Source organism: Anser anser, assembly GCF_964211835.1.
Source record: "Anser anser genome assembly, chromosome: 21".
NCBI lineage: Eukaryota > Metazoa > Chordata > Aves > Anseriformes > Anatidae > Anser > Anser anser.
In genome coordinates this window covers 5,974,228-5,992,546 of record NC_139742.1, presented here as the reverse complement: position 1 = coordinate 5,992,546, position 18,319 = coordinate 5,974,228, and the positions used below count along the sequence as shown (strand labels likewise).

Genomic DNA, 18,319 nt, shown 5'->3' with positions numbered 1-18,319 from the left:
TAGCAGAACAGTTTGATTCTGCATGACTTAGCTGAGGAGGAATTTTGTTGTGAACTGTAACAGTACTGAATATAACTGAATGCTGAACTAAGTCCCTAGTGTCGGGACTTGCGGACAGGACCCAGGCCCAGCTGATGGTGACATCTGCCCTCCCAGTGCCACTGTCAGGCTTCAGCCACAGTGCACTGAGCAGCTGGCTGTCATACTGCCCCCTTGGAGTTTGTTGTCGACAAGATCCGTACCATTGCACACTCCGTAAGTATTTTCTTCCTAGACTCCCTTTAGCACTTTGTTTCTGGAGCATTAAGGACCTCAGACTGCTTTGTAAACTAAGAAAGCGCCATTCCAGCATGGCTTGCTGGTACAAGGATTTTCCATAATCTCCCCAAATGTATTGCTAATTAAGATAAGGTTAAATAACATTAAGCAGATTATCAGGAGGCAAGTTGTTAACTGCTTCTAAACAATACATTTACCCTGCCCCTCACTGCTCCTTAATGTTGCTGCCGATTTTTAAACATTGGGAAGTAACCCAGGGAAGTTGTATATCTGCTGTATGCCTTTGTCCAACAACCATGGCACGAGGTGATAACAAGGAGGGCCCTGCTGATTTCCTTTCAAAAGGTATGCTGGGACATGCAGCATGGCTCTGCAGGCACAGAGGTGCTGCACCAGCCTATGGAACATAAGCAGTAAATGATTCGTACTGTACCTGCGGCTGATGGATGCTGATTTAATGGCACGCATCAAATATGTAATACCTTACTGTAACCAATAGCACGCTGGTATCCTCCCAGTAAGCGGCCTTCGCTCGTTTTATGAAGAACTGCTTTGTAAGCATGTGAAGCCACCTTGCAGATGGGCTGATCGCATCCCGGTGCCATATGGTAGACCTGGTTTTGCAAACAACTTCAGCTGGGCAGAAGGTGAGGGCACTGCAAAAGGGGAGCCAGTCACATAAGGTGACAAAGGTCTCTCAGGCTGTGGGGGAGTTGAAGAGACTGAGCATTTCTTAGGGCCCTCAGACCCCAAAATGCGAAGCAGCAGGCATGTCCAACGGGAAAGGAGATGAGATTAAGAGCTTAGTTGTACTAAGCAGAGCCTGGCATTTCCTTGCTGTTGGGGGCACTGACAGCTGCTCCACCACGCACTTGTGCACATCAAATTGTGCACATTGTGCACAAATTGTGCACATCAGGAGCAGTGCTGGGAAGCCCGCAGTGACCACACGCATCCAGGGGATGCAAACCACAGCGCCATGCCTGCTACCATGGCTCCAGGGCCTTTTACAGGCTTACAGCTTCTGTTCTGAAGAGCCATAAGCAGGTACGCCAAGAAAATGAAGCTAACAGGGCACCGTGACAATTTGGAATTAACAAATCCATAAAATTACCATGGTCCATGGCCACGGGTCAGCCTTAACGGTGGCCTGTTTCCTGGCCAGGTAAGCATCCCCTTGAGGGAGGCCGGGCTGTGCGACACCTGACACATTCAGTACTGCTGAGGAAACCAAATGCAGCGCTTTTAACACGTGGTTGATCCTGTAGCGAGAGCCAGGCAAGTGTCGCACGGGAACAGAGCTTCCTTATGTTACAGCGAAATAAAAAAATGGAAAGCACATCCTCATTTACTGATAACGCTCAGGGCACTGGGAGGCAGAGGCAGGGGCAGGTTTCCCTGCTCCTTATCCCTGGGGCTAGCAGCCGCAGAAAAATCCCTTTTTGTTGCAGAGGGATTATTTTATATGCCACGCAAATCCTAGCACAGTGCCCTGGTGCGAGTCTTAAATATCAGAGCGAAGCGTATCAGGCCTGCACAGAGTTTGAAATAGAGTTAAAAGAGGGAGATGCGTGAGGCATAGCGGGGCTGGCCCCGGCGCCTCCTCACAGCCCCCTGAGGGGCGCCCGGGCTGCCCTCAGCAAAGATGGCGGCAGCTGCAGCCTTCATTCCCCACAGGAACGCTCCGCTGTGCCCTGAGTAAAGATGGCAGACGAGCAGCTCTCTGCCTTGCTTCATAAAAAGATGGCGGCTCGCCGTCCCTGCTGCTTCCCTCACTCAAGATGGCGCTCGGCCTCTGTGGCCCAGCTGGCAGCCTCCACAACCCCCGCCCCGCTCTGCCCTCACCCAACATGGCGCCTTGCCCGCCCACCTCCAGCCGGCACCCTCACCAAACATGGCGGCTCCCCTTTAGTTTCTACCGTGCCCTGCCTTGGCTCGCCTCCGCGGCGCCTTCAGCGGCTTCACCCCTGTCGACGCAAAGATGGCGGAAGCGGTTGCGGCCGTTTGAATTCCAGCGAAGCCGCCAAAGCGGCGCACAAAGGAGCCGCGGCTGCGGCCGGCGGCGCCATGGACTCGCTGCCGGGGGCAGACCCGACGCTGCCGGTGGCGTTTGAGGACAGGTAGGCGGGTGGGACCCTCGGTGGGCTCCGGGCTGAGGCGCCGGGCCTGCTGCCCCCCCCCCCCCCCCCATGGGTGCGTGTGGCGGGGGTTCGGGCGTCCTCCCTCTCTCGCCTCCCCTCAGCGATGTCCTCTCCCCTCGCAGCGCCTCCCAGCTGCCCGACGTCTCCCGCGGGGACCCGCAGCTCGGCCCGGCCGGCAGCCGAGGTAAGGCCAGGGGAAAAGCTGGGGGGCGGCTTGGGACGGGGGGGGTGGGTCCTGGGGCACGGCGGGCACCGAGCCCCTGAGGGCGGCCGGGGGGTTGGGGCAGCCCCGCGGTGCCTCCTGCAGCCCCCCGGTGTCGCTGTTCGGGCTCTGAGGAGAAAATCGCTGCCTGAGGAGCGGGTTTGGGCGCAGCGAGCTGTCTGCGGGGCGTCCTGCGCTTTAACGAGAGCCCCCGGGGTCAGCGCCGCACAGCTCGAGTCTGCACCGGCCCAAATAAACCCCTTCCTGAGGGCAAAAGGCAGAAAGTGGGTTTAAGCCGTGTGGCTTCTTGTTGAGGTGTCTCTTTAGTGCAAAAAGCCAGCGGCTGCTGCTGCCCAGTGAGCTGCCTGTGGCCAGGTTACAGCCGTGACCCTTGAGGGATGCTCGGCATCCTGTGCTGAGAAGGCTCGGGCTGCCTCGCAAGGCTTTAATACTCCCGTTATCATATCCTCGGGGAAACCGCCTGCTGTGTCATTAAGTTTTCCAGTTTCACTTCAGCTCTGTTTCGTTAATTTCTGTCTGAATACCTGGGATAGATTCAAACCTTACATTTTCTCTCTTCTTGCGTTAAAGAGCCCTTCCTATCCAGGTGTCTTCTGCTGAACGCAAACTGTAATTCAATATGTTTTTCTATTTGACGACTATATAATTATGGTCATTATCCTTCAGGCTGGCAGACAATAGCTTGAAGTGCTTACTTTGAAATAAAATGGCTGAATGGTATTGTTTTGAAACCTACTCTTTGTCAAGTTAGCCGTTCTTTGTTCTCTTCTGTAAATTTGAAGCATATGGTTTTGATTTCTCTTTATTCGTGCGTGTATCCAGTGATGTAACTTGGCTGACTTCATCGTATAGAACAAGTAGGTAATAGAAACTGAGACAAACTTACCAGCAAGACCCGCTCTTGACAAGAGCAAGCAAATATGAGGGGCGTAGTAGTGATGCAAAATAACACAACTATATTGTGCATGTGCTCTGGGAACGCTTTTTTGTGATATTAGTTAGAATGTCAAGATTTAAAAACAGTCTCCTGGTATTCTCTGGGATTTTCTAAAGACAGATCTACACGGTTGCATAAGAATTTTGGAGGTGCTTTAATGAAATATTTTAATTCTTATGAGAGTCAGTCTGTGGCCTCAACTTCTTGATATTTAAGGCGCTCTGACTGCTATGTATCGTGTACAATCTCATTCACAGGAGCTTTGAATGGCAACAGTTACATAGTGCTGTTAAATGCAGTTGTTGCAGAACATGTGTGCAGCAGAAGTTTTAAGTACATGTGCATTCAGAAGGCTTTACATTTTAGAAATGGAGACGCTGCTGACATCTTCTGTCCATTGTTTCCCTGAGTCTAATGTGGAGGTCTCTTCTGTGACTTGCAAGATACTGTAAGATTTGAATTGCTTTCTAGTAGCTTAATAGGACTTCATTTCTAATATCAGTCCCTTGCAGTTGCTCCCAGGACTTGTCTTTAAAAGTCCCTTTTGGATGGCTTAACTTCAGTGTACCTCATGATTTAATTGGGGGATGTTGGAATGCTCTTCAGAAAAAAAGCGTAGATATTAACAACGTGGTAATACTAACACTTTGCCGTTTCCAAATTGAAACCTAGCTTAGATTCCTCTGCCTGAACTTGTTCTGTCTTCTCAAATGTCTAGGGTTACCAGATGTGGCAGAAGATACGATCTCACCAACTAGAGCTCGGACCATGAAGGACTATGAAAATGTAAGCAGACTTTTAGTATGAGGCTCAGTGCTGGAGTTGTGGATCGAGTTCTTTGTTCATATCAGTCAAGGCAGATCTGTTACAGGTGTGATCAGCTGACTACCTGTGCTTTGAACTTCCCTCTTTCTGCTTTCAAAAACAGCCAAAATCTTGTTGTTGAGACTAGCCAGCTGCTGCTCTTAGGTTGTGAAACGAAAGCTGGCAACATCTGCTCAAAACTACATGTAATCACCGGAAACGTAAGAATGTGGTTTGCAAGCCCGCAGCTGATTTCTTGTATTTCAAGAAAGCATCAACCTTATCTTTGTGTATACCAGGATAGGATTTAGTATTTTAATTCACTGACAGCTGTGCGATACCTTTAACCTTTTGTGCTTATGTACAAGTGTGTTTGGAATGCTTTTGTTGTAAAGGTCTAGCATCATGGTGACAATTCTGTAGGCAGAACTGATTTTGGTGCTTACTGGAATACAAAGCACAATATTAGATATTTTTTTTAATGTATTAACTGCATTGATTGTTTCTACTGAATAAACCGTTTAATAAGCAAATTGCTTACAACTGCTGAATGATGACTGGTTATAGCAGTGTTGCAGGACAATGCTTCTGTTAAAAGAAAAAAAAATGTTTAACTCAAGTTCTTATTTGTGGCTTGCTATCTTCAGGAAGCATTTGAGTGCAGTTTTCAGTGTGGTTCTATAACTTCTGTTACCTTATATAGCGTTGCTAAGTTTTAAATGAGCTTTTCTTCTAAACTCTTTCCATTTTTGTTGCCTTCTTCTATCCCTTTGAGAGAAGAGCTATGTTCTTTGTTTAGAACTTAAAACTTGTTTTGGAAAGTCTCAGTGAGAGATGTTTCTTACTGTCTCTATTTCACTTTCTCTTTTATTTTCATTTGTTGTCTGGGGTAGAAAGACACTGCTTTGGCATTAGTACGTGCTTAAAATCTTTTGTGAAAGACCTCAGTCTAGAATGCGTTCTGCAAGTGGTTTACTCTCTGCAATGTCCATTTTCAAAGGAGAAAAAATTGTAGAAGCGTGGAAAACCTGTTGGTTCTGTGTGATGGAGTTCTGTTTTCCTTTAGGAACTGGCAGAAAACCTTTGTCTGGTCCATGTTCTGTGTTCTTGAGGTCTGATTTCACGTTGAGGTATGGTAGAGATGAGCTATTTCAGCCTGGGCCTTTATTACTGATGTGGAGGAGAAAGGGTCTCTCCACAGATCTCTGACTTCCTGGTACATACGGACCCCAGCTGTAGAGCTCAGAGGCTTTGTGGTTGCCAACAGGACAGTGAAGCTCAAAAATCCATTAAAGTAATAGCAGAAGAATCCATTAAAGGCAATTAAACACAACCGGAATTTCTGGAACTTCTGTTTTTGAGGTTGCTGGTAGCTGGAAGGCTAAGCTTGAGAAAGGGATCGCTTACTCCTGTGGTCCTTCTAATTTTTACCAAGCATCCAGAAGGTGTTAGATGTGCTTTTGGACTGACATAGTAAGTCTGTTCTTACCCTGCTTTAAAAGAAATCTTAATTGGCACTTTAAAGGTGCACACACACATGAATTTACTGGTCTCTGGTGCTACGTTATTTATGCAGGACATGGAAAGGAAATAATGAAAAGAGTGGGCTCCTTGCCTTGCAGCTCAGAGAGACCAGGATGGATGTAATGGGGTAAGGATGGATCCATGTAGGAGAGGTCCCTTTTACGTTTAGAGCTGGAGAACACACTGAGGCAGATGATCTTAGAGGTGTAGGTTTATCGGTATTCATAATGTGTTCTGCTTTCTTGCAATATGGAAAAGGGGAAAACACCTGAGATTGGAAATGTGATTATGTGGGCAAAATGAAAGATATTAATCGAGGACCTTGTTATTAGGTGTTCACAAGTAGAAAGGATGATTGGTATTGTGTTAGGGAACTTAGTAGTATGTGGTTGCATTTTTTTTTTTTTTTGCCCAAGCCACTTAGAGTTTGCTGTCTTGCAAAATGGCTTCTGTTGGCAAAAATCGTGTGCTGTGAAACCACAGCTTCTGCTGACAGATGCTGCTCTGCATACAAGTGGCTCTGTGTAGATTTGGAAAGGATCTAAACTGAGCTGGGGAAGTGGTATTTGCTGCCATGGTGTCTGTGGCGTGTAATTTTCTGTGTAGAGTGTATTGTGTTGTCCTGTGTTTTCATCAAGTCTCTGCTGCTTCTCTTTTATTCTTTAAGCACAGAAATCAAAATGCATAAAAATTAAGTCTGGGTCCTTAAATGCAGAAATTGAGAGCATTGCCATTAAAATTCCTTTGGTGTGTAAAATATGAGCAAGCTGTCTTTTATTAAGCTATAACTTTTTAATTGTAGTCTGCCTGAATTAACTTTGCTCTGAGAAACTGAATGTCAGAGATAACATTTATTTATTGCTCTTATTGGCTTACGTTTGCATCATGTTCTGCTTGCCTTTTGAAAATCGTACACTTAAGCTCTTTGGTTTAATTCTGTTGCCACTGAAATAGATGGAAGTAGAATTAAGGAAGGCGGAGTTCTGAAATTGTTTTTCTTTTTAACTCAGAACTGTATTGAATGTGTGAAGACTAGCAGAAGTCCAAGTGATACAGTTTCAAAGCGTGTGACGCTTGGGCCTTTTCTGAATGAACAGACACAGCCCAACTGTTAGGACTGATTCCCTGAGGGCTAAAAAAAAAAAAAAAAGCTGTAAAGTCTGCTCTCAGTTGTTGCACATAATGCTGAGCCTGTTGGGGCAAAGCTGACTGAGATACACGCAATTCCTGCTGCACTTAATAAATCGTTAAATTCCTTTGTTCCAAATAAAGATTTCAGTTTTGAGCAGCACCGAGAGCATCGTGCTCCGTGACTCGAAGCAAAGCACAGAGTTCCGTTGTCGCAATGCTTACATTGATCTGAACGCTCCGGAACAGTTGCTCCAGTTACTCGAGAAGCCTTGTGATCCTCATGAGGTGTGCCGCGCTGTAAGTTACAGCTTGGGCACTTCATGTTCGCTGCTGTCTGTGGTCATCCAGTTGGAACTGCGATGAGTTAAATGTGAGCCCCGCGTTCAGCTCTGGGCCCCCGGCACGCGAAGGATGTGGTTGTATCAGAGTGAGCCCAGAGGAGGCCACGAAGGTGGTCAGAGGCTGGAGCACCTCTCCTGAGCTGAGAGAGCTGGGGTTGTTCAGCCGGGAGAAGAGAAGGCTCCAGGGAGACCCTATGGCCTTCCAGCCCCTAAAGGGGACTGCGGGACGGCTTCGGGGGGGACTCCTTGTCAGGAGTGTGGTGGTAGGATGAGAGGAAAATGGCTTTAAACTGAAAGGTCCCTTCCAACCCGAATCATTCTGTGATTCTTTGAGCCCTGCTACTGCTCGTGAAGACAGGCTTCTTCAGGATGTGTGCATGGGCCACAAAGTTTGTGTGCTCCTCTGTATGTTTAGTTGCTTGGGTGATATTTGCTTGTGTGAATAATGAAGAGGCATCTTGCTGGGCAGAGATTATTAAGCTGAGGAATTGTTTGTGAACGCGAGTTCAGAGTGTAGCTACAGAAAATAATCTTTCTAGGCTTTCATGAGCCAAGTATTTTAAAAATTGTATTGCTAATAATTTTCACAAGTGGTACTCCACTCTTCTGGAAAAGCCTACCATAAATATTTTATTAGTAGCTCTGTAGCATATTAGATTTCCTTTTGCTGAGAGCATCTGACAGGGGGCATAAGCTTATTTGACTTAATGTTTTATGCTTGGTCTCTTAAAAACTTTCAGAGGGAGACTCTTTTTAATGAAACCATCAGCTGTGTTACTGCTTCTGCTGGTTCAAAAATCATGAGTCCTGGAGGACTTATGTATGAAGCAGTTTTTTCCCAAAGAATTGTGCTATAAAGTATGCGATTGGATAAAGATTTTATCGGTGGCTGATTTGGCTCTCCTGCCTTGTGTGCCTGTGGCTTTTCCTCCCGGGAATAATGCTGCCATCCCAAGCTTTAGCTGAGGAAATACTTCTGTTTCAAAGTATCTTCTATAAAATAGAACATGAAGAAAAAATACCTAATATTTTTTTTTATTTAAAAACGATTTAAAAAGATCTTGGTTTCTTTTTGTGTGAAGATGGACGATCTTTTAGTACTTAAAGAAGGAATATTCTAAAAAGCACTGTGCAGCAGCATGCTAACATGGTATTACGTGTGTGTTTTAAACAATGCTGGTTTATAGTTGTTATTTCAGTGCTAGTCTCAGACTGTTGCAGGGCTAAAAATGAGCATATGTATGCACATGCATGCACATCTAACTGTCCAGTTGGTCGGATTCTGATCTATGGCATTGCCTAGTGCCTCAGAGAGTAAAAAAACCAAATGATAGTAGCTTTCGCTGTTTGCTTTCCTTGGTTTGAAATGTATGATATAATTGGCCAATTTTCTTATTTCACAGCAAATCACTGATCTGAAAAAAGAGAACTTCAACCTGAAACTTCGTATATACTTCCTGGAAATGCGAATGCAGCAGAAGTTTGATGGTCCCACTGAAGAAATATACAAAATTGTATGTGTTTGAAGTATTTTAATAGAATTACATGTCTTTTTGAAGAGATTGTTTAATGGGAAAGTTACCTGCTTTATGTGAGTTTGTAGAAAAAAGTCCTTTTTTCTTTTCTTTTTTTTCTTAAAGTTTGAAGAAAGCTTAGAGTCTAGTGGTACGTCTGGCATCATTATTTCAGGTTTACAAGTGAAAAGCACTTTGCTCCCAGTCTACAAGGGAAAAGAAGTAATTTTGGTAATGCAATAGCATTAGGTTTCTTTCCTGTAATAGGATGGAGACTGAAGTCTCTCTTGATGGTTGTCATAGCAGTTAAATGCATAGGTGTTTAGCTAGGTCATGGTTTCAACTGAATACTGCTAGTTGGTCTTCTGTCCTGCTCTTCTACACCAGTGTCTTTCTTGTAAATACTAATGTTTTAAAAAGTATTTCAGCCTGTGGGCCAAGTAGTTCTTTATACAATGTTTTCCTAGGCTAAAATTAAATAATTTTAAGATTATTAAAAACCTCAATAATTGGAAAAGAAAATCACAAGGAAAATGTAGCTCACAGATATGGGGGGAGGAAAAAACAAACAAACAAACAAAACAGGCTTGTAAGCCTTGGAAACCCCCAGGCTGATTTGCACCACTCCCCATTATAACAAAGGTAACCTATACAGTACCACTAATTTTTGTGTATGGTGACCTCTGAACTTTCTGCATGTACTTTACTTTAATTCTTATGTTTTAGAACATCGAGCTGAAAGTTGAGATAGAAAGTCTGAAGCGAGATCTGCAGGAGAGAGAGAAACTGCTCATCAAGGCCTCGTAAGTACCAGTGTATTTCCTAGTGTCTGTTAGTTAAGACTTCCAAGATCTTGTTTCTATTTGCATGCTTTTTCCTGATACTTTAAGAATAAGATGATACCAAAGGAGTGTTTTAGGGGAATTTATGTAGAAATTGCTTCACACATTATTGGAGCTATATGTGTGAATTTTTATACATACAATGATGTTGCTGTAGTTATCCCTAAAGGTGTAAATTAAATAGAGTTGAACAAAGAATCTTATTATTCAGATAAATAAATGTAACTCCCTAGTTGAGGATGGGTTAGCGTTCCTATTGTAGAAGTTAAGCTAAGGCTGACAATTGCCTGTAAAACTGTTTCCTTCTAGATATCTGGTTCAAAACTAATCCAAGTGGGCAATGAAATAGAGCTGCTGACTGCTACATAGGCCTTGGTTTCAATGGAAGTTCCTTTGTGCCCTACCTCATGTGGCATTGAATTGTTCCTAATTAGCCTGTTTCAGTGGTTCAGAGAGACCTAGTTTCAGGTTGATCCAGAGGACAGGTTTAATTTGTGCTTGGTCTCTCCAGTAGTTGCCAAAGGGTTTTGCTGGGCTTTGAATGTAACCTTGCACAAGTTCATAATAGGAAGCAAGATTTAGGGGGGATGTCATAAACAAGTGGTCATTCTTCCTTTAGTAAGGAAGCACAAGCTGTTCTCTAACAAGGGATTAACAATTACTAAAAATGCAATTGGAGAGGTCTCAGCAGCTACAAATATTCAGTTTCTTCCAGTGCTGCTTTCTGTAGCAAATACAGCTCCACTGAAGGCTTGATACTGTATTTGGAAGCTTTATAAATATGAAGGAAATAGTAACACTTTCATTGCATGCTTATTCATTGTGACAAGGCTTGCATGGAACTCTGATTGCTTTACATCAAGCAGAGACTATACCACCAAAATTGCTATATAACATGTAGACGTTTGTATTTAATCTTAAAGTGACAAGCAGGTACAGATAAAGTGGAAGAAACTTGCTTCTACATAATCCATCAGCTGCTTGCACTTTAAATGTTTTCTACTCTGATAGGCAGTGGGATTTCAATCTATATTATGGTCTTTCAGTAAGGCAGTTGAAAGCCTGGCCCAGGGTGGTGATGCTGAAATACAGCGTGTGAAAGAGGAGGCACAAAAGAAGTTACAAGAAATGGAGGAAATCCTGACTGGCAGAATAAACCTTCTGGAAGAGGTGAGTGCCCGAAACTGAATGAATAGTTAGAAATCTGTACGTTCTTTGTACTGTTGTCTGAGGTTTGACACTGTGATCTGCTTGTATTTTCAAAGTTTTTTCAGCTTTCCTGGAAAAACAGCCAGTACAAATCCAGGGGAAGGGGGAGGAAAAAATACGAAGGGGGAGAGCAACGAAAGGGAAGGTGGTGGTAGCTGCTCTTGTTGAAACATGAAATTGGAGGAAAGCAGTTCTTCAGGAAATTCCTACCTGTTGGTGCTCTTCAGATATGTTCAACTCTTCTTTAAATCTTGAATTTCAGTGGGGCAGCTTCATTTTCAGAACTGCGCTCACTTTAGAAGAAGATGGGTTGCATTTTGAACACATCTTCTGATAAGGTCTCAGCTTCATAAATAGCTGCAACTACTCTGTAAGGGTTCCTGTCATTTTCATATCATCTTTCATATGGGAACTTAGTTTACCAGTATAAATTCGAGATTCTGTTGCTTTTCTATATCTCCATTCATGTGCCTACTTATGGCAGTTCCTCTGTAAATGAACTAGTGAAAACTTCCCTGCCTTGTTCCTGCTTGTCTTGTGATCCTTTGTTGGTGATCTGCCAAAAGTTACTGGCTTCTGCTGTCACTAGATCACCATTTTGCGTAACCTTTTCTTGTTCCAGAGGGTGTTTTTTTTTTTAACAATGTATTTTGGAATTCCTGGCTATCTGTGGTTGTTTATCCTTGTATTTATTGCAGATCTATCATAACAGGGGAGTTGTTTTCACATTTTCCTGATTTTTGTAGTGTACAGGCACCATTTCTCTGTATGGATAACATGCTTCCTCAGAAGCAAGGGAGTTCTGTTTCTTGTAAAAGAACAAACTTGGTGTTGAATGGCCTGTACTAGAAATATTTCTGTAAGTTCTGTAGATACAAAATCCCTTACCAACAGATAAGTGCGTACAGTGAATGATGCAAAACAATCATGGGTACGTACCTGTGCTTGTGAGAGAACAGAATTCTGGTGCCCTTTTGTAAGTAAATAGAAATAGCAGAAGGATGGGGTTTATATTCCAATTTTTGCTTTCCAGTCCCTAAAGAATGAGTTGGTCATGGAAGCTACTGGTAGCATGTCATGATGGTATTTTTTATCGGGGTGATTTTGCAATATTCATAAAGCAGGGAGATCCTTCAGAGCTGGGATAGAGGGGAATCTCCATGGCCTTTTCTTTAGTGGAATTGGGGTTTCTCAAAGCATTCTCTGTGCTATCAGATAGGTAGAAAAGACCCCACATTACGTATTCTGTAGCAAAACCAGCCTGTCAGACTGGTGTTTCCCACATCTGACAGGTAAAGTAGCAAATATCTTATCTCATGATGCTATAGTACTTTCCGTAGTCTGAAGGTACTGTTGATGTTAATTTTTTGTTTGTGGATGTAAGTACTGCAGGGCAGTATTAGTCACGTGTTTATGTCATGCTGTATAATTACACAGATCCAGGTAACGCTAACAAAGATGAATTTCCTTTGGAGTTTTTAATTGAAAGATGAATACTGGCAGAACAGCTCTTCAGGAGAGGGAGGGAGTAGTGAATTCTGGCGGTGAAGGGCTTGTTCTTCATCCCCTTTCCCCAAGAGAAATGCTTTTTAGTATAGGCTTGAAGGGGAGAGGGGGGATTACTCATTAGACTATATGGAGGCTTTTAGATTATAGAAAGCAAAATTCAGTGAGCACAGCAGGGAAGCTTGCAACAGAATAATGAAGATCTGAAACACATTTTATGTGTTTATGTCAGGTTGGCTTTGCTTTTTTGTTTGTTCCCCATCTCAGTGGGTCACTAGAAGAAGCTGAGTGGAATATCTAGGTGTTACCTCTGTTTCCATTGCTGTTCAAGAGAAGAAAATCTGGTTCAAACTTATCAGTTCTTGTAAGATATTATAAATGATCTTTAACAGTTCCAATTAGCTACAGTGAGCCTGTGAATATTAATTTCATCTCTGAATGGAGGAAAAAAAAAAAAACAACAAATTTTTTAACCTCTTTAATTTAAGTCTAACTATTTAGAAGTCTAACTGTTAGTTGTGATAGCAGGAGGAAAGTAGGATAAAGCCAAATTATATTAAAGCAAATTCTAAGAGCTAAATTCTAAAGCCATAATGCAGAGGTACTCTTGTTCCCTGTTCTGTTTTCGGCTAGGAAATTTGATTTACTACTTTGAAACAAACTTCTCTTTATGTACCACAGAAAATGGATTAATCTTGAAAGTGCAGTCATGAAAAGTTCAGAAATGTTGGCAAAGTGCTTAAAATAATTAGAAGTTGTTGATTTAAACATTCCAGCTTGTTTGGTAGAACAAACTTCAATATATGAAAAATTTTGTGAGCATTTTGTTCTTGTAGACAACAGAATTGTTTGTTTTAATTACAGAATCTTAAAGCTGCCCAAGAAGAGGCAGAAAAAGCCATTGTGATGACAGAGAAGGAGAAAGCTCTAAGAATGGCTGCTGAGCAGAAACTTTCTTCAATTCCAAATGCCCCTGCAAAGGATCTTCATATGATTGCAGGAGCTGACAAAGACAGGTCAGACTTCTTGCTGGTGATATTTCTAACCAGTGGAAATTTTTTACTCGTGAAATGTGAAGAGTCAACGTGGATACAGGTTTTAATGATTTGTTTCTACCCTCAGATGCATGATTGAGTGTTACTGGATATCTAATCAGCTAGTAAATGAACACAGCAACCAGTTCACATACTTCGTGATAGCAAAATCATCTTTAAAAGCTGTCTGAAAGTGTAAAAGAATTGGCATGCATGTGACATGAGCATGTCCCGCTTTAAAGCTTCTTTGCAGCTTTGCTGACTTACCTTCTGCTTCTTGCTTGAGCTGTTGCTGAATAGAGATCAACTCTTCCAGTTGTGTTCGCTTGCTGCTTTCATGGTGTTTACATGCTCTTCAGTCCCAGTGGTGTGTTTGTTGAGGTTGGGAAATCAAATGGGAAAAGAGAAATAACGTTTGAGCTTCACAGTTTTGATTGTTCTTTGCTAAGCACTGGTTTTGCTTTGTTTGGCAGGTAGCTGAAAGGGTGCTTGAGTTGTTCAATAACCTTAGGTGGGGAGAATGTGTACAGTTAGATCTCAACGCTTTAGAGAATTGATTTTCTTTTAATATTCAAATACATGTAGGGTGAAATACACATCTGGTTAACCTAGTAAGCATTGGTTAACTTGGGTGCACGAGTCTGGGTTAGAGATGAGAAGATTGTTATGACTCGTAATACTTCAGAGTATCCTTTTCTGTCCTTGTGTGACTGAACCCTGCAGTTAACTGCGCTGAGTCACTGCGTAATGGGACTATCCTGGTAATGGAAAGTTATGTTGGCCTGAGGCTTTCATTTCATCGGTTTTATATTACAGTAGGACCAAAGCAAGGTTTGCTGAATTTTCCAGACAGCTTTTGTAAAAGCATACAGATTGAAAACTGCAAATCTGAACTCTACAGTATCATAAAATTATGAAGTTGTTCTAATAGGTTCTGCTACTGCACCTTGAGTGACACCACAGTAATTATAACCTGGCTGCCAGGCCATCTCCCTCCCTTCCCCTTTATCTTTCCTGTCTTCCTCTTTCAATCTGTTAGACCTCTGCGTGAACGCGGTTGCTCCCCTGAGTGACTTGAGTTGGGAAGGAGTGCATTATGAAAGCAGTCCCTCTCAGATGTACCTTAGTTGCCAGCTCTGGAGCTTGTGAGAAAACAGCGCTTGAAGTGTGGAAAGAAATTGTCAGTCCTGAATCACTAAAGTGAAGACTGTGTGGAGTAAGGAACTTTTTTTTGGTGATTCAGTGTTGGCAGGATCTTCTATAATTACATGCCAATAGATCGGTGTAAGTATTTGCAGGACTAGAAAAACAGTGCTGATGGAAGAAGATATTTGACTCCTTGAACTGAACCACACATTAATGTGTAGCTCTTTAAGCTTGTCTGGCAGTAGCATATCTGTAACTCCCATTGTATTTAAAGATGCTTTGCCATCTAGGTTACAAAATACTATGAGAATCACAGCTGGCAGCTTATGCCAGGAAGTTCTCAGGTATAACCCTATATCTGTCTGAAAACTGAAGCATTGTTCTTATCCGTTGAAAGACCGGAGGTGTCGAGACACATATTTGACCAAAGGTGGTATCAATGATCTCACTATTTTTGGGGGGGTTTGTGAAACTAGAAGCAGCTTTAGCCACAAATACACGTGAAAGTAGGTACTTGAGGGATGCTTCATGATGGCGTGTAAGGATACAGAGCTCTGTGCATTAGGAAGTGGAATGTATTGGTAAGCTTTTTGTGTATCATAAAGGACAATGTAACTAAAATATTGAAGCTTAAGTGTTCACATTTAAAATGGTACTGGAGGAAAACAAAATAGAGTGCTTTGCAGATAGCTCAAACCTGTTTCTTGCTTGCTTTAAAGTGATGTGACCTTTTCTGGCTTCTCTAGAGGAAGAAGGGGTTGTGAAAATACTCCCTTAAATTTTACGAGTGTTGTCTGGAGTTTTCACCTAGGAGAGCTGTCTGTGAGATCTACTGCAATGACTGGAGAGTTGGTGGTAGAATGCAAGATTAATATTAAAAATTTTATAATTTTAGACTTATAGAGCAACTGAATCTGTCTTTGAAAAGTAAAGAAGCTATAATTCAACACCTTGAAGAGGAAAAGTCTCAGAGTGGATCTTGTGATGGGAACTTATCAGCAGAAAAAATCAGAGAACTTACCATTGCTTTGAGGCAAGAAAAAGATAGTGAGATAGAGGTGAGGAAACTGACGGAACAGTTATATATTGTAAGTCTCATGTGGTCTAGGATTTTGAAGGTCTAAAAGGTCTTGTGCATGATGGTGTGTGAGTAACAAGTCATTTAAAAAAAAAAATTCTTCTCCACAGTTATTCCATTCTGCTCTTCTCCATCCCCTAAACATTCATTGTTTATATTGTGGTTTGGCAGTCAATATTCATCCTTATTATCCATGCTTACTGTTCTTTCAATGAGAGATCATTTCCTGCAGATTTTATACCTGTGTTTTATTACAGGTACTGTGCAATTGCTTTACAGAAATGAGTGTGTATACATGTATGGGGGGTGTGTATACAAAAGCTAAATGTTAATAGATCTGTTGATAGATGACGTCTTACAGTGTATATATAACTGTATTATAATTTACAATTATAGAAGTTAAGAATGTGACTTGAGAATTTGTTTTTAAAGAGTTTTTCCACTGTTGAGGTCTAGAGAAAAAGCTTTGTTAAGGGAAGTAAGTGTTTAAAAAAATCTCGTGAAATAAAGTGAAAGCATAGCCTTTAGCTTACAGAAATTCCAAGAGTCAGTGGTTTATTTCACTCCTCTTAAAGAGGAAGACAGATATCCTGCAGCTGAAAGGTAGAAACAGGTCTTCAGGCTTATTTTTTTTTCCACAACCAATGGGAAAAAAAAAAAAGGCAAACAAGGGAAAACTGGTAGAAGTAAGAAAGAAAGCATGGAGGCCATCAGGCTTCTGAGAAATTTTTATCCATAGGTTTTGAGACTTGAGAATGATCCATTCTCAAGTACCAAAACACTTTTTGTTGTTTCTGTCAAGAATAAACAGAAGGACAAATAGTTTAGTCATGAACTGATTGTCCTTGTCTGATTAGTTGAATTAAAAGCTTGAGGTATGGGTCTTATTACATCTAAATCAACTTGTCAGGAAAACCTACCCTAGGTTCACAAAAATATTTGTGTCAAGGTGAAAAAAAGGTCATCTTTAATCATTTCAAAGGAGGTAGAGAGACCGTATTATCCTTTTGGGGTACAGTACTGAAGAGAGAAATCAGAATATATCTGCACAACTCCATTTCTTCATATGATTACTCCCTAAAAACAAAACCAAACCAACCAAACAACAACAAAAAAACCCCAAACCTAACTTCCCCAAGGAAAAGTCCTAAGTAACATCTTCCATGATAAAAGCATCCTTCTGACATAGATAAGTCGTATAAAAATAATGCATAAAAACGTGTTTTTGTTAACTTGTAAAGCTGAGTTGTCCTGTCTCATTGAATGGCACTTCATACTGTGCCCCAGCAGACTTTCAGGAAGCACCTGATACAAGATATTCATGCCAAAATGTTGAATGTCGTACAGTTCTGAGGTGTATATGAAGCTTGTTCCTTATAGTTTTAAAGTTTCATTTTAGTGCTTAATGGGTTGCATTTGTGTTTAGAGTCAATTTACTTGAACATAGCAACTGTTTTGTTCTTATAGGCCATTAGAATGGAGCTTAAAAATGAGAGAAATTCCTTTGAAAAAAAAATCCAGGTAAGTCCTAGTCTTATTTCTGTATTTTTGGCCACTTAAAATGCATGTTGGGATTTCTTCTGTTATGCATTCATAGATACAGAGAGGCCTTGACTTGAAAAGAAGCAAAGCAGGTACTTTGGTAACTTTATTTTTTAAAGGTAGATGACAGGAAGAATCCCGTTTTTTGAAGCAATTTTCAGTAAGTTGATAGGCATGCTTATCAAATACTGAAGCTGTATGGTTGATACTCGTGGCCAGCGCATGAGATCTGGCTTCTTTTACTGTATTCCAGGCATATCTTTAAGACGATGACTTGCATTTGGGACTATATTTAATACAAGTAATTTGGGTAATAAGATATAAGAACTCTGAGAGAATGTACTTCTTAATGTGCAGTTACAATATGTCGTAGTAGAAAGTTAATGCAAGTTTGACATAATCTAATTTAGTCTCTTCAAGAAGAACTGCAAGAGAGAGAAAACGAGCTTGCTGTTGAAAAGAAGAATGGTTTGAAAAGGGATAAAACCATTCAAGGGCTAACTGTTGCATTAAAAGCAAAGGAAAAAGAGGTATGACGTCTGCTATCTTGCTGGTTTTGTTGAACTATCACTGGCATGGGTGTGCATGTTTGTGTCACGGGGATTGTTTGATCTCACTTGTAACTCTTTAGGAAGCTTCTAGTAGGTCCTAAATTGCTGCTGTCATGTCTTAAAGCACTTCTGTTTTGTTACCTGGAGTTTTGTGTCTTTGACTGGAGGGGTTGGGGAAGATACTTAACTGATTCGTTGTCCCTTAAGAACTTAGGAAAAATGTTTTCAGTTGCACACTGCTTTTTATCAGCTCTGAGCACCACTTAAAAGGTCTGAGAAGTATTTTTTTGTTGTTGAGTAAGTGGAGCTGTCAAAGAAAGGTAAAATAGTAGGTCAATGTCAGATGAAATTTGGATTTTATGGAAGAGTGGAAAATGTTTAACTTGAGTGATAGGTAGTCTAGTGAGTGTTGTATAAGCCAAGTTTCTTTATGTGAGATTTATTATGATGTATTTGATGTTTTTGTTCTTAAAAGTATTTGTTTTGTGTAGTTGGATGGATGGATAATGAGATGGTG

General features: G+C 41.6%; 1 protein-coding gene across 1 annotated transcript in view; it reads left to right on the top strand.

Moving 5' to 3' along the window:
• The first annotated feature begins 506 nt into the window (after nucleotides 1-506).
• CDK5RAP2 (CDK5 regulatory subunit associated protein 2) overlaps nucleotides 507-18,319 on the top strand; it is an 81,040-nt gene continuing 63,227 nt past the window's right edge. Inside the window, 13 exon segments of the mRNA XM_083806867.1 lie at nucleotides 507-2,138; nucleotides 2,140-2,181; nucleotides 2,184-2,329; nucleotides 2,331-2,399; nucleotides 2,543-2,604; nucleotides 4,299-4,366; nucleotides 8,784-8,894; nucleotides 9,621-9,697; nucleotides 10,783-10,906; nucleotides 13,316-13,467; nucleotides 15,527-15,689; nucleotides 17,177-17,230; nucleotides 17,662-17,781. Coding sequence (XP_083662993.1) covers nucleotides 2,061-2,138; nucleotides 2,140-2,181; nucleotides 2,184-2,329; nucleotides 2,331-2,399; nucleotides 2,543-2,604; nucleotides 4,299-4,366; nucleotides 8,784-8,894; nucleotides 9,621-9,697; nucleotides 10,783-10,906; nucleotides 13,316-13,467; nucleotides 15,527-15,689; nucleotides 17,177-17,230; nucleotides 17,662-17,781 — 1,266 coding nt within the window. The 5' untranslated portion in view covers nucleotides 507-2,060.